This window comes from Pygocentrus nattereri, chromosome 4 (genome assembly GCF_015220715.1).
Source record: "Pygocentrus nattereri isolate fPygNat1 chromosome 4, fPygNat1.pri, whole genome shotgun sequence".
In the NCBI taxonomy this organism is placed as follows: domain Eukaryota; kingdom Metazoa; phylum Chordata; class Actinopteri; order Characiformes; family Serrasalmidae; genus Pygocentrus; species Pygocentrus nattereri.
Genome location: NC_051214.1, coordinates 27,939,985 through 27,953,115, shown reverse-complemented (window position 1 = coordinate 27,953,115; position 13,131 = coordinate 27,939,985). Strand labels below are relative to the sequence as shown.

The 13,131-nt window shown below is 41.3% G+C and overlaps 2 protein-coding genes across 2 annotated transcripts; one reads left to right on the top strand and one right to left on the bottom strand.

The window, feature by feature from the left end:
- Window positions 1-821: 821 nt before the first annotated feature.
- On the bottom strand, window positions 822-8,835 carry mettl13 (methyltransferase like 13). The gene is made up of 8 exons (XM_017688782.2): window positions 8,232-8,835; window positions 6,627-7,371; window positions 5,073-5,272; window positions 4,529-4,718; window positions 4,197-4,370; window positions 3,069-3,281; window positions 2,037-2,168; window positions 822-1,320 (listed from the first exon to the last, which is right to left on the bottom strand). The coding sequence occupies exons 1-8, from the start codon at window positions 8,382-8,384 to the stop codon at window positions 1,028-1,030; spliced, it is 2,100 nt and encodes a 699-aa protein (XP_017544271.1). The 5' UTR covers window positions 8,385-8,835; the 3' UTR covers window positions 822-1,027.
- itpa (inosine triphosphatase (nucleoside triphosphate pyrophosphatase)) lies at window positions 8,352-12,886 on the top strand. The gene is made up of 9 exons (XM_017688790.2): window positions 8,352-8,443; window positions 8,795-8,908; window positions 11,059-11,116; window positions 11,194-11,258; window positions 11,337-11,410; window positions 11,516-11,547; window positions 11,662-11,774; window positions 12,000-12,076; window positions 12,664-12,886. Exons 2-9 carry the CDS (start codon window positions 8,846-8,848, stop codon window positions 12,791-12,793), a joined length of 612 nt encoding a protein of 203 aa, XP_017544279.1. The 5' UTR covers window positions 8,352-8,443; window positions 8,795-8,845; the 3' UTR covers window positions 12,794-12,886.
- Window positions 12,887-13,131: the final 245 nt, after the last annotated feature.

Here is a 13,131-nt window from a genome sequence, read left to right as displayed (position 1 = left end):
ATAACTTCAACGTGAACGGGAGAGCCAAACTGCTGCAGGCTGAAGCAATGCATACAGAATGGTCTAACCAAGTTTCCATACATGGACCCTATGGACTGAGAAGTGAATGATACCGCTTAATACTTTAGCACTGTTAACATACTGTGCCAAACTCTGAAGAAAAGTTTTCCATGATATGGGACCTTTAAACGTAATACTTTACTAATAACAGTGAAACACTCCATGCAGGTTTAATAAGACAGCTAAATTAATACATTTCTTTTATGAGTTATACTATAAACATAATAATATGTTACTAATATTGTTACTGTTGCCTAAAAACACTCAAGGAAGTCAATTACAAATCTACTGATACATGTAAATTGCTGTCGGACTGAAACCTCATATCTGCATTTTTGTCATTTTTTTGGTTTTTGGCATGTTGAAAATACCTGCTGTCCTTTATACTGTGTATAAATGTCATGATGAATGGACCAAAAGAAATAACCCAAAACTAATTGAAAAAAAGTCAGATTCCATTGACTTACATTAAAAGTAAAGTGTGTTTTTTCCTTCTCCTGTAAAGTTACCATTTTGAAGATACAAGGTTTTGGTCAGACAGCAGCAAAATGCTTACGCTTCAGCTACAGTTCAAATAAAACCTCAAATAAAACCTAATATAAAGTCAAATGACAATGTTTTTAACCTCAAGACACCGTCTCAAAATTTTCATGTACATTTTTCCACAGGAGTATTCTGACAGTGAAAAGTTCAACCTTTAAATTACAAAAAAAAAAAAAAATTTAAATTATAATAAGGCACAAACCAAGATGTAAACAATGTTTCTTTACAGCTCACTGTATTGTTTTGACAACATAATCAATAATCTGGTTTCATATTTAAGGAAAATACTTTTAATAGAGCATCTGCTTGAGTGCTTCCATGTACACATTCAGATTAGTTCTCTAGGACCCCATTCAGTACTTTTTTCAGTACTCTTTATCGCAAAAGCACACAGAGAACCGTCCCCTTACACAGCAAGTAATGTTCAAGTTACCCTCAGGTTCTTCAGCATTGCGGAAATGTCTATTTGAGGGGTGCAGGGGGCATTCTGGCTGCTGTTCCGCAGCACTGCTTGTAGGCTTTTGGCAGCCTGCTGCAGCTCCTGTGGGACGACAGAAGGTTTGTGTCCTTCACCTCCGCCCCTACAACACAGCAGCACCTCATTGACCTCGCCTTCAACTGGACGAGAGAACACACATGGGAACACGGCCTGTACACGCTCCATCACCGACTGCCGCAGGGATGGGTCTCGACACACCAGGTTCAACATAAACACTCCTGAGAAATATGCAGAGATAGAAGGAAATAAAGAGATTGACAGAGAGAGAGAGAGAGAGAGAGAGAGAGAGAAATAGGTGTGATGTTGAGCATAAAAATCAGTGCAATGCACACAACACTGCTAATAGCATTACCTCTCAGGTATGCGATTCATGAAAATAAATAATCAATTTATCCTGCATTTTTGCAGGAGGTGTATTTTATTCTTTCGTATATGCCAACATTCGACGTATGCCATGTTTGGGTTTATGCAACAACAAGTGTCATAATGAATTTTTCCATGACCATTTTCCAACCTCTACTTATCCCTGAGAATTTAACAAGGTGCTTTTGTTACTGTGTCTGATATAAGACATATATGTAAGTGACATCTGATCTTTGTTCTGATTGGCTGCCCTGTATTATGCCTCATTCAAAAAGCAATCTGGGTGACTGGGCGGAACTAAACTGCTGTACAGTGAGGTGGACATATGTAGGCACGCTGGTTTTCATGACATCACAAAAACAATACGCTTAAAACAGGCTATTTTTGGGTCTTGGTTTCCATATATGGATTTATGGACTGGAAACTGACTGGTACATTTTGACACTTCAATAGGGTGTACATATTACATGAAATTTTATTTGATTAAAAAAAAGCAAGAAAAATATTTTTATTTATTTTAATAATATGGGCCCTTTACATAATCAAAGTTACCTAAACAGAGTCACCCTACCTCGAGGGGTTAACAGCTTGAAGACTTTCTCCAGTAGAGGTGTTTCTACAAAGGCAGGCGGAGGGCAGCTCATACCCAGGGTGGGGTCTTTGCTGTCAACGTCAAACATGATGACATCATAGGAATGTCCTCCTATAAATAGGGTACAGATAGAATGGTGGGAATGAGAAGAAGTTGGGAGGGGCCATCTGACAGTCCACTACAGACATTTAAGAATGCAACAATTGAAAGGCATATCTTCCTAGCTCTTACCATTAAAATAACTACCAGCTGGCACAGTGTCACGTAACTTCACCCAAACCACAGTAAAGGCTACAGAGGTGTACCCGTAAAATTAAAATATGGTTTAGAATTAAATTAAACATATAAGATACACAGATATCCCAACTGACCATTATCCAAATCTCACAATCATACATCTGCAAAAGTGGTTGAAATATTAATGGTAAGCTTTAATCAACAAGGCTTCTACATAATAATACAGCTCAACATTCATAAATTGCACAGACATTTGCAAAAGATAAATTCCTTAATGAACTACAGATATACATCACTGTACGAAAGTGTTCGGCACATAAGCACATTGCTTAAAAAAATATTTGTCTTGGAAATAAACACAAAATTCCAGACTTCTCCTGGCCACCCCCAACCATGATGATGCAATTTACCAAATCCATATTAATATACTTGATTTAACATAATAAAGTATTGATTAGCCAAACTAGGTGTTGAATAACTACAAACAATATTTGGAAATGGTTTAACAGATACATTGCCATACATAGATTTACTACTTTCTTGTATTCAAGTTATTTGTGTTTATTCTAATATTAGTGTTTTTCTGAGCAAATTAAACTTTTCTGCCCAAATCAATAGCTTTTTAAATCTAATTTTGTCAGGTGCCTAAAACTTTTACACTCTAATGTATCTGTTACCCGAAAGTGCTGCAGCAACGTCCGCCGGATGTACGTATTTAGTAAAGCATTCATGTGAAAGATTCATGTATCTACTCATATATCAACTCTCTCTCACCTTGGCTCGCCAGTGTGCTGATATGTTCCAGGCCATCTCCCAGTATGACTTTAAGCCTGTCGTCAGTCTGGAACCCAAACCAAGTCTGCGCCACCTCTAGCACAGCCGGGTCCAGCTCCACCACTTCCACACGCACACCAGGCACAAAGTCCCGCAAGAACTGGGGCAAACCTCCACCACCCAGCCCAACCACCAACACTGATACCAGCACATCTGTTCAACAGAGGAGAGTTCAGAAGACTTCAAGGTAATAAAACGGAAATGAACTAAAATATACAAATGATGTTTTTGTTGAAAACAGCTATTAAGACCACATCAATTATCCAATAGTATCATTCCAATACTTGATGCTGAAGTATATGGCAATTTTGGGTACCGTTACTGATCCGGACTTATGGCTCGATAGGTGCCTGTAAATCCCAAAATGTATACATCTGCCCTTTGAAATTTTGGCAAAAGCAGCATCACAAATACATTAAAATGGCATTTATTGGTTGAATAAATTCATATTTGAATGATTTCAGAGCTATTAAAAGTCATTGTGCTTTTTGGCATGGTTTATATTTAAAAGCTTAATTACATTTCATGAATTTAAATCCTTGCTGATTAAAATACTGGCATCACAGACTTGCAATCAGGCTTTACTAAGGCTAGTAATAAATATTTTCATATTGCCTATCGTGATAAATATTTGAGTATATAGTGTATATAGTCAGCGCTTAAATACACTTCACAACTCATGTCTGAGTACAAAGAGCGCATAGTTAGTCATGATTGATTGGATTTAGTGCAGCTCAGTATGTAAAATGTTGAATACAAATCATTGTGTCCTAGTTTTTGATAGTTTTTTAAAAATGGGTATTACTTTGTCTGCTCCTAATTATCAGATGTCAAAATTTAAATAAATATTGTGATATATGCTGCATCATTAAAACATTTTTGCCATATCACCCACACCTACGTTTTGTCAGGAACTGCTTCATGGTATCATTATTTTCTATTGCTGATATTTATTGCTATTGCTGGACACTGTATTTCAATGCCAATAAGAGTGTAAAGCTATTATCCAAGCAAGAATGCTTGGACAAAATGTCATCTTTTATGCAATATCACACTGTATGTGTCTACCTTTATTTTTGATGGCTTCTGTTCCTAGAACGGCAAGGCCTGCGACCATCACCTCATGGTGAGTACAACAGAGAAACCCTCGGTCCACAGTGTGGCCTTTGCCAGCAGAAACTGCAGCGTCAGTAGCAGGAGGTTTTGATTTCTTCTTACTCTTCTTTTTATGAGCAGAAGATGCTGGACAAGCAGGAAAATGAACTTCAACCAAAACTTGCAACCTTTCAGATTCTGTATTATAGCACAATCCACACATAACAGTTAACCCCAATTCCCTGATAAAGATAATATATCAGGCATATATTAAAATCCTCCTACACTGTAACTGAGTGACTCACATGTGGTGGTGGATTGGAGGCGGCTTTCAGACTGCACTAGCTGTGTGTTGTTCATGAAGACCAATCTGCGGTACAGATGACCATCCTCTCCTCGCACATTCTCAACGGAGTATTCCCCTGTTATCTCACTGACCCCTCGGCCTACCACCTCCCTCCAGCCAAGGTCACCCCCAACAGATAAGAACGGCACCTAAACCACAACATGTCAACAAGATAAAAACAGGATGAAATATATAATTAATAAATTAAATGTATACAATTAGCATTTTTCTACAGCTGTAAAATACAGTAAGTTGTGGAGCACAAATAGGACAGAACTCAGATACGCTCAACTGCTTTAATACAACCTTTTTCTTCTTCAAATTGCAAATGTTAACCCTGAATTATGTTGCACACTATCCTTTCTACAGGAGGTCTTTTTAAACCATAACAAATATATATATATATATATATATATATATATATATATATATATATATATATATATATATATATATATATACATATGTTGATTCAAAATTTTGTAAAGATCCCACCCTTTTACCTGCTGATTGTCTGGCATTCCAGGGGGTGCCAGTTCCATCACCATTGGAGACAGTTCGGACTGGACTGCTTGTATATCCTCATATTCCTGGTCTCGATGCATTGAAACAATGATCAGTCGGCGAAATTTAGCACTGGAAGCTAGCTGAGCACGACCCTCAGCAGAGCCATACAACCAATCAGACTCACGACCCTGAGGAACTACAGAAATCAAGCATGTTAGTATTTTTAATAATAGCAGCTAGATAAAAGTGTGATTTGCTTTATAAAGTGCAACGGCAATAACTTAAAATAAATGTAAAAACTAATTTTGACAGTTTTCTATCACCCTAATTGTAGTCAATCAGCCAAGACAAGTTTGGAGTCCAGAGTTTGCTAATTCAGTTATGTATGGGATTTACAAGGCTAAAAAAGAAAAATGAATTATTAAACAAAAGTAAAGAACCTAAATGGTAAAGGCAGTTTTCTATGCACAGCCAAAGAACAACTATCTGAAAAAGCCCATACCTGGTCATGCAAACTCACTCTAGGGTGGTTCATGTAGTACCTTATATAATCCATTTCACAGTATTTAACAAACATTTCCATTTAGGTTAATATGTGATTCCTTGCGTTTTACAAACCACTCGGCTGTTGTAGGACCTTGCAGTAGCCACTCTTGAGCAACAGCCATTCTTCTAGCCACCACTGAAATCTTATGCAAGATTTTGCCTCAAGCTAGCCAAGACTTTGGAGTCCAAGGATGGTCCTTCAGGTTATCTTTAATGGGTCACTGTATTTCCTTCTAGAAAGATTGTATAATTGCATTTGCCCAAAAGTCATGGAAATGGCCAACCATGGCACTTACCAATGACAAGTGTCAGCAAGCAGTGTATAAAGACTCCCCTCAGACTCTGAGCTATAGACCAGTGGAAATGTGTTCTCTGGAGTGATAGAGCACTACGGAACACCTTTGGGAAGAGCTGGAGTGAAGTTTGTGATACAGATCTTAATGATTCAAACATCAGTACTGGCGAATGATCCCTGTACGCATGGATGCTTGCATTTTGATATCCATCTTCTAACATTAATTTTAATGAGCTTAATCAATCCACTAACAACAGTAGGATCTTATAACGCCTCTTGATATATTTTTATAGTAACCATATAAAATACTTCATAGTCATCCACAGAAAGCTTCATACTTCATAATAATCTGTAAATATCCTACTTTTCAAGGCCATAATAATCTGCTAAATGCTGAAAATTCTTAATTTACACAACAGAACAGTATCCAGTAATTTTCAAAGAAACCCAGTGTCAAATAATTTCATCACTTTTGTCCATTGTCCAATTGAATGATGCAATTGATAGGTATAAGGTTCCATTACCTTTTAGATATATCAGCCTTGTAACTCCAGTATAAAACCTCAACTACAAATCACTGAACGTTGGCGAATCAGTTAATACCTGGGATAAGGGAATAATGGTGTACATTTCTGAAAAATTCCTTTAGAACAGTGAAAAGTCACTTCAAGCAGAATGAAAATTTAAACGAAACCCATTATGCACTTACCAATAAAGATCGCAAAGTGATTAGCACGGGGCACTTTGGTAGAAGGCAGACTGTCTTGAACTGCGAGTGTGTACCGGGGACGACCCGTGGCAGCATGGCACAGAGTGAGGGAAGGTGTGGTAAGAGTGTCTGTGCCACCCCTCAGCTTCTGGAGCATGAGGGCATACGCCTGGCGCTCCTTTATTGCACTCAACAGCTCAGACACTGATGCCAACCTGTAGGGCGCTCCGTCCTCTCCCTGGCACATCTCCAGCACTGCAAAAGGAGGCGGCTGGCGGAACTTTGTGCAGATGAGAACAAAAACAGCCAGAGCGAACGAAGAGGAATCCGAGTCCTGGCTTTGTTGGCTCAGGTAGTGGATTCTTATGGCCCAGCCAGCCTCAGCAAAGTGCTCCACAGCCAGCTTTATCACATGCTCCTGAGCGAGAGTCACACACACGTAGCGGCCTCCCACAGTCAGAACCCTGACCACCTCAGTGAGCATCCGGCCTGCCAGGGCACCCTCCTCTTCCGAGGCCATGGCATCTAGAGTGCCCTTGTCCAGAGCAGCCTGGTAGCTGCTACTCTCGTAGCCTGTCTGGGTGGCATCCACCTGCTCGAAGATGAGGTCAGGCCGACGTTGGGCATTCCGCTGCTTCATTTGAGACACCACCGTCTCGCTGATGTCAATGTTGGTTAAGTGATGATAGCCGACATCATAAAGCTGTTCACTCAGCTCAGAGTTGCCGCAACCCACCACTAAAACCTGACACAGAGAAAGTGCATGCTTACATGAAGGATATGAACTTTGTGCTACATGCGACATGTAATGTCTCTATATTTCCTTCTACAACAAAACATCTTTCATTTCTCACTGTCACTTCATATTTCTCAAAATCACTTATTTGGTTTACACGCAGACACATACTTAATGTCCAATACATACACCACCAGTCCAAATTTGACATATCTAATTAAATATGCATTTTCATAATCTTAAAGACAAAAAATTTGCTATAAAAAGCTAGTGGTTTTCCATTTTCAGCAAGATCTCAGCTATTTGTTGGCTGACATCTGATATTTTTCATGCACATGTTTGCCCATTTTGATGAAAATTAGGACTGTATACAACTAGATTCTAAAAATATTTCTGTCAAGTTACAAACACAATAAATACAATGCAGACATTTTAGCGCAGTAGCCCAATGTCAAAACCTCTGGAGTTAAATAAGTAAGTCAAAAAGCTAAACATTTGTCTGATGCCAATCATTTTTAAGCAATGTGCCAAAACCAAACATGACTTCAGTATCATCATCAAACACCCCTAAATCTCAGGAAGTATCCATGTTCCTCAGTTCTGTTGCAAACTGGGGCTAATTTCTAAAAAATGTTCTGTTTTGTTCAAGACGTTGTCACTTCATAATTCCAAATGTGTTCTCTTATGGTTTTGATGTCTTCACTGCTACTCTAAATGCGGAAAACAATAAATAATATATTTTTAACTCCTATAAGTAGGCGTGCCAAAGCTTTTGACCGGTATATCTGTGGCCCTATCAGCTTCACTCAGTTTTCAGGGCACTCCAAACCCGCCTGAGCTGAACTGGGTGTGTGAGCGTTAGCTAGTACCTTGTCCCTGGGTTTGATGTATTTGTGCAGCACACCGCAGAGTGAGTTGTAGTCTCCATACCACTCAAAAGCCTTTTCTCCCCGTTTACGGAAAAAGCGCTCCCAGTAGTCCACTGAGCTGAACTCCTCCGCGGTTCTGGGTAAAAGACTCATCGCCGCAGCCGATCCGCTTTAATGCGAACCCTCAGGAGCGTTAAATCCAGGCGCTGCTGGTGAGCCGAGCTGACATGTGCCTATTAACACTTAGGTAGAACACTTTGGAATCGAATCCACTAGGTGGAATCGACTTTATAATTGCTAAACTGTATGAACAAGCGACTGTATTACAGAACATACAGGTTTATAGGCTCTACACGCTAGAGACCAACAAAAATATAAACTTATAAACACGAGCCGAGACGCTCTTCTCTCCCACATGTTCGGTGTATCCACTCGGACAGATTTGAGCGACGGACGGAGCAGTGAGCGGTGATTGGTCAGTCCGAGAGGGCCGAACCCTTCATCTGGTCGTTGATTGGTAGAAAGTTGGAGCAGATGAAAGTGATTGGTTGAGTTTTTGTCAGTGGGCAGGAGGATTTACCGGTCCGGCGGGGTGACGAAGTGGGGAAGGAAGCATGGCAGTGCCGGCTGGGAGGTCCGTGGTGTTTGTGACTGGAAACGCGAAGAAATTAGAAGAGGTGAGAACATTAATCTAGAACAGTGTTTAAAACGACATCTCCTCAAATAAAGAACGGTGTAATAAGAGTGAATTACATGTTCAAAGGGAATATGAAATGTGTGGTAGCTCCGCCCCATTTAGCAGGGTCAGGAGAGTCTGCTGTGGCCGATCCTCAGCAGGGTCAGGAGAGTCTGCTGTGGCCGATCCTCAGCAGGGTCAGGAGAGTCTGCTGTGGCCGATCCTCAGCAGGGTCAGGAGAGTCTGTTGTGGCCCATCCTCAGCAGGGTCAGGAGAGTCTGTTGTGGCCGATCCTCAGCAGGGTCAGGAGAGTCTGTTGTGGCCGATCCTCAGCAGGGTCAGGAGAGTCTGCTGTGGCCCATCCTCAGCAGGGTCAGGAGAGTCTGCTGTGGCCCATCCTCAGCAGGGTCAGGAGAGTCTGCTGTGGCCCATCCTCAGCAGGTCAGGAGAGTCTGCTGTGGCCCATCCTCAGCAGGGTCAGGAGAGTCTGCTGTGGCCCATCCTCAGCAGGGTCAGGAGAGTCTGCTGTGGCCCATCCTCAGCAGGGTCAGGAGAGTCTGCTGTGGCCCATCCTCAGCAGGGTCAGGAGAGTCTGCTGTGGCCCATCCTCAGCAGGGTCAGGAGAGTCTGCTGTGGCCCATCCTCAGCAGGGTCAGGAGAGTCTGTTGTGGCCCATCCTCAGCAGGGTCAGGAGAGTCTGTTGTGGCCCATCTTCAGCAGGGCGAGGAGAGTCTATTGTGGCCGATCCTCAGCAGGGTCAGGAGAGTCTGTTGTGGCCGATCCTCAGCAGGGTCAGGAGAGTCTGCTGTGGCCGATCCTCAGCAGGGTCAGGAGAGTCTGTTGTGGCCCATCCTTAGCAGGGTCAGGAGAGTCTGCTGTGGCCGATCCTCAGCAGGGTCAGGAGAGTCTGTTGTGGCCCATCCTCAGCAGGGTCAGGAGAGTCTGTTGTGGCCCATCCTCAGCAGGGTCAGGAGAGTCTGTTGTGGCCCATCCTCAGCAGGGTCAGGAGAGTCTGTTGTGGCCCATCCTCAGCAGGGTCAGGAGAGTCTGTTGTGGCCCATCCTCAGCAGGGTCAGGAGAGTCTGTTGTGGCCCATCCTTAGCAGGGTCAGGAGAGTCTATGTCCACAGTGTGCTAAACAACATCTATATAAGTCATATATGAGGCATTTTGGAGACACACACTGTAGTCTGATGGAGTAAAAAATTAGCTATTTGGAACCACACACATTATTCTGCTGGAGCCTATCCCAGCGGTAATTGGGCGGAGGCAGGATAGACATATACATTTAAACACACATTCATGCCTCAGGGCAATTTAGCCTGTCCAGTTGGCCTGACTGTGTGTCTTAGGACTGTGGAGGAAACCAGAGTACTCACGCAGGAAACGGGAAACCCGTGCAGACACAGGGAGAACATGCAAACTCCACACAGAAAGGACCCTCATCTCCCGGCCATGGAATTGAACCCAGGTCCTTCTTGCTGTGAGGCAACAGTGCTACCCACCACACCGGATATCAATAAGTATCAGTAAATATGACACAGGCAGTCATGAAACTTTACCTGAAAAAATGCTGGCAGCAACACATTTTTCAAAAACATACCTCAAAATCCACCATGAATTACTGAAGACGAAGCTTTTGGACCAGCCCTCACAGTCCGCTGACTTGAAATCACTGAATGTCTGTGGGTAGATCGTAAATAAAACAAGACTAGAAAGATACTTAGATGGCTACAAAAAGCACTTGCTAACAGTGATATCTGCCAGAGGAAGTGTCAGTGTCCAAAATATTTGCATGTCACAATTACTATATGATTTTTTTCTATACATAAAATAACTGTTTATAAACATTTACAGGAAAATGTGTTTACTTTCCACTTCAAAAATCAGCAAAATACGTTACTTGGCCTGTGGTCCCCAAACGTTTGCATACAACTGTAAATTTGCCTGTTGCAGGACTAATAAAGGATTATCTTGTCTTATTCTGGTTTGTGAATAAATACAGTTGATTAAAAAATTCTTGGCCCCAAAATGTCATGGTCTGCTCTCCACAGTTGCTCAAGCAGGCCGTACTTCATTAATAATTATTATCCTACAATATCTGTGTGATTTTTCTAGTTGGATGCAGTAGCTGTGCTTTCTGTTTGAACAGGTGGTTCAGATCCTTGGGGACAAATTTCCCTACAAACTTGTTTCCAAGAAGATTGACTGTAAGTATGAACTGCATTTGCCTTGTATATTGTCTTCTGTCAGTGTGTTGTTTTTGAGTGAATGGTTTCATTTCCAGTGCCTGAATACCAAGGAGAACCAGATGAGATTTCAATACAGAAGTGTCAGGAGGCAGCACGACAGGTTTGAGCTCTACATTAGATTTCTGTATTCTCTCTGCATTAAAATGCATTTCAAGCTTTTGCATGTTCCCCTGTAAAGGTAGATGGCCCAGTGATCGTGGAGGATACATGCCTATGTTTCAGGGCACTGGGTGGGCTGCCAGGGCCGTACATGTAAGTGAAAACGCGTTCTATACTTACCACAATTCCAATGCAGTTATTGATTTGTTGAAAACAGACCGCAGTTTTAATAAGGATGATTTGATTGTGTTCCCTTAGTAAATGGTTTTTGGATAAGCTGAAGCCTGAAGGTAAGAACTTTTATTCACATCAATTATTAATGCTTGAACAACTGATACTTGTTGAGATTGAAATCTGTAGGAAAGGACATTTTATTTGCTCTGATATGTGTTTTATTTTGTCAGGCTTGTATAAGCTTCTAGCAGGTTTTGAGGATAAATCTGCTTGGGCTTTATGCACGTTTGCTTTTTGTGCTGGCAAACAAGATCCAGTTCAGCTCTTCAGAGGAATAACTGAGGTTAGCACATATTCTACATACACAGCATAATATATTTTAACACTGTTTTAGGGCACAAACATGCAGCACACATCATACATCAAATTGCATTGGCATGCAGCATTAACCATAACCAGACTTTACAGCCTGTGAACTACATGATTCGCAAATATACACACTACAAGAACAATTTCCTTGGTAAATAAGAGGCTCTGTGTTTTTAATGGATTCCTTTATGCTATTTAGGGCCGCATTGTGGAGCCTAGGGGCCCCAGGGACTTTGGATGGGATCCCTGTTTCCAGCCTGATGGATATGATAAAACGTGAGAGAAGTAATTTTCTTTTATTTCACCACTTCACCACTAGATGGCAGCCTTAGCCAAGAGTGATTCATGATGTGAAAATCATTCATTCTGATCAGTAAAACACTGCAGAAAGCTTCTCATTTAGATGACCGTTTCATTTTTTGACTAAGACCTACAGAAAGGTTCAAGGTCCTAGTAGGTTTTGCGCAAAGCTAATAACGCTGTGGTCGGTTTGGGCGACTGAAACCTCACCCCAAACTCTTTCCAATATTATTCACTCTGACTCAGCTTGACTTTGCAGCGCCTCATTGTTGTCAGTCATGGTCAGTGATGACCAAACACATTTCTTCTAGTTATGTGTGAAGAGATATTAAAGTGTGAATTATCTTGGTAGATTTTTCAGTTAATGGATCTGTTGTTTTCTAGAACATCTTTAGAGCATCTTGAAAAAGTTTTTCCTTTGATGTTTTACTGAAAATGTTGCTGAAAGTGTGTCACAATGGAGGTCAATGATGGAAGGCTGTTAATCGAATTGTGTATGATCGAGTTTTAGCCTGTTGCTGCTGGGTTTCCCTCATTCTTCTTCCACTGCTTGGTCTGTGTAGATATGCAGAGCTCCCAAAAGAAGTGAAGAACAAAATCTCCCACCGTTATCGAGCTCTGGCAGCCATGTCCGAACACTTCTCTCACCTCAACGATGCACCAGAGACAAAACGGCCCAAACCCAACGACTAATCGCCTGCCAGTGCCAAGGACGACCATGTAGATCTCAGTCTGTCCTGTCCTGTTTCAACCATTCGCTTTTGTAATAAAACATTTTGTGTCATATAATGTTGTCTAGTTATTGTTTCTGAAGTGTTCTGACATCAAACGGCATCTTACTTACAGCGATTGGGTATATTGTTCAAATCAAGATTTTTTTTTAGTCACTTAGATAATTTGAAGATATAGTCCAGCAAAAACTGAAGTGCAGTCGATCAACTAAGACGTGTTTGGTGTCCAAAGTTTGATTCCTTAGTTTTACAGTGGAAATGCAAGGCTGTGTAGCTAACAAACCTTAATAAGGATTGTGT

Excerpts from the sequence above, each read along its gene's own strand:
- mettl13 (XM_017688782.2), bottom strand. The coding sequence starts at position 8,384 with ATGAGTCTTTTACCCAGAACCGCGGAGGAGTTCAGCTCAGTGGACTAC. Across the intron at positions 4,371-4,528 it reads CCTCCAATCCACCACCACAT|CATCTTCTGCTCATAAAAAG; the intron begins GTGAGTCACTCA and ends CTGCTTGTCCAG. Across the intron at positions 3,282-4,196 it reads AGAAGCCATCAAAAATAAAG|ATGTGCTGGTATCAGTGTTG; the intron begins GTAGACACATAC and ends TCTGTTGAACAG.
- itpa (XM_017688790.2), top strand. The coding sequence starts at position 8,846 with ATGGCAGTGCCGGCTGGGAGGTCCGTGGTGTTTGTGACTGGAAACGCG. Across the intron at positions 11,259-11,336 it reads GTCAGGAGGCAGCACGACAG|GTAGATGGCCCAGTGATCGT; the intron begins GTTTGAGCTCTA and ends TCCCCTGTAAAG. Across the intron at positions 11,775-11,999 it reads TCTTCAGAGGAATAACTGAG|GGCCGCATTGTGGAGCCTAG; the intron begins GTTAGCACATAT and ends TATGCTATTTAG.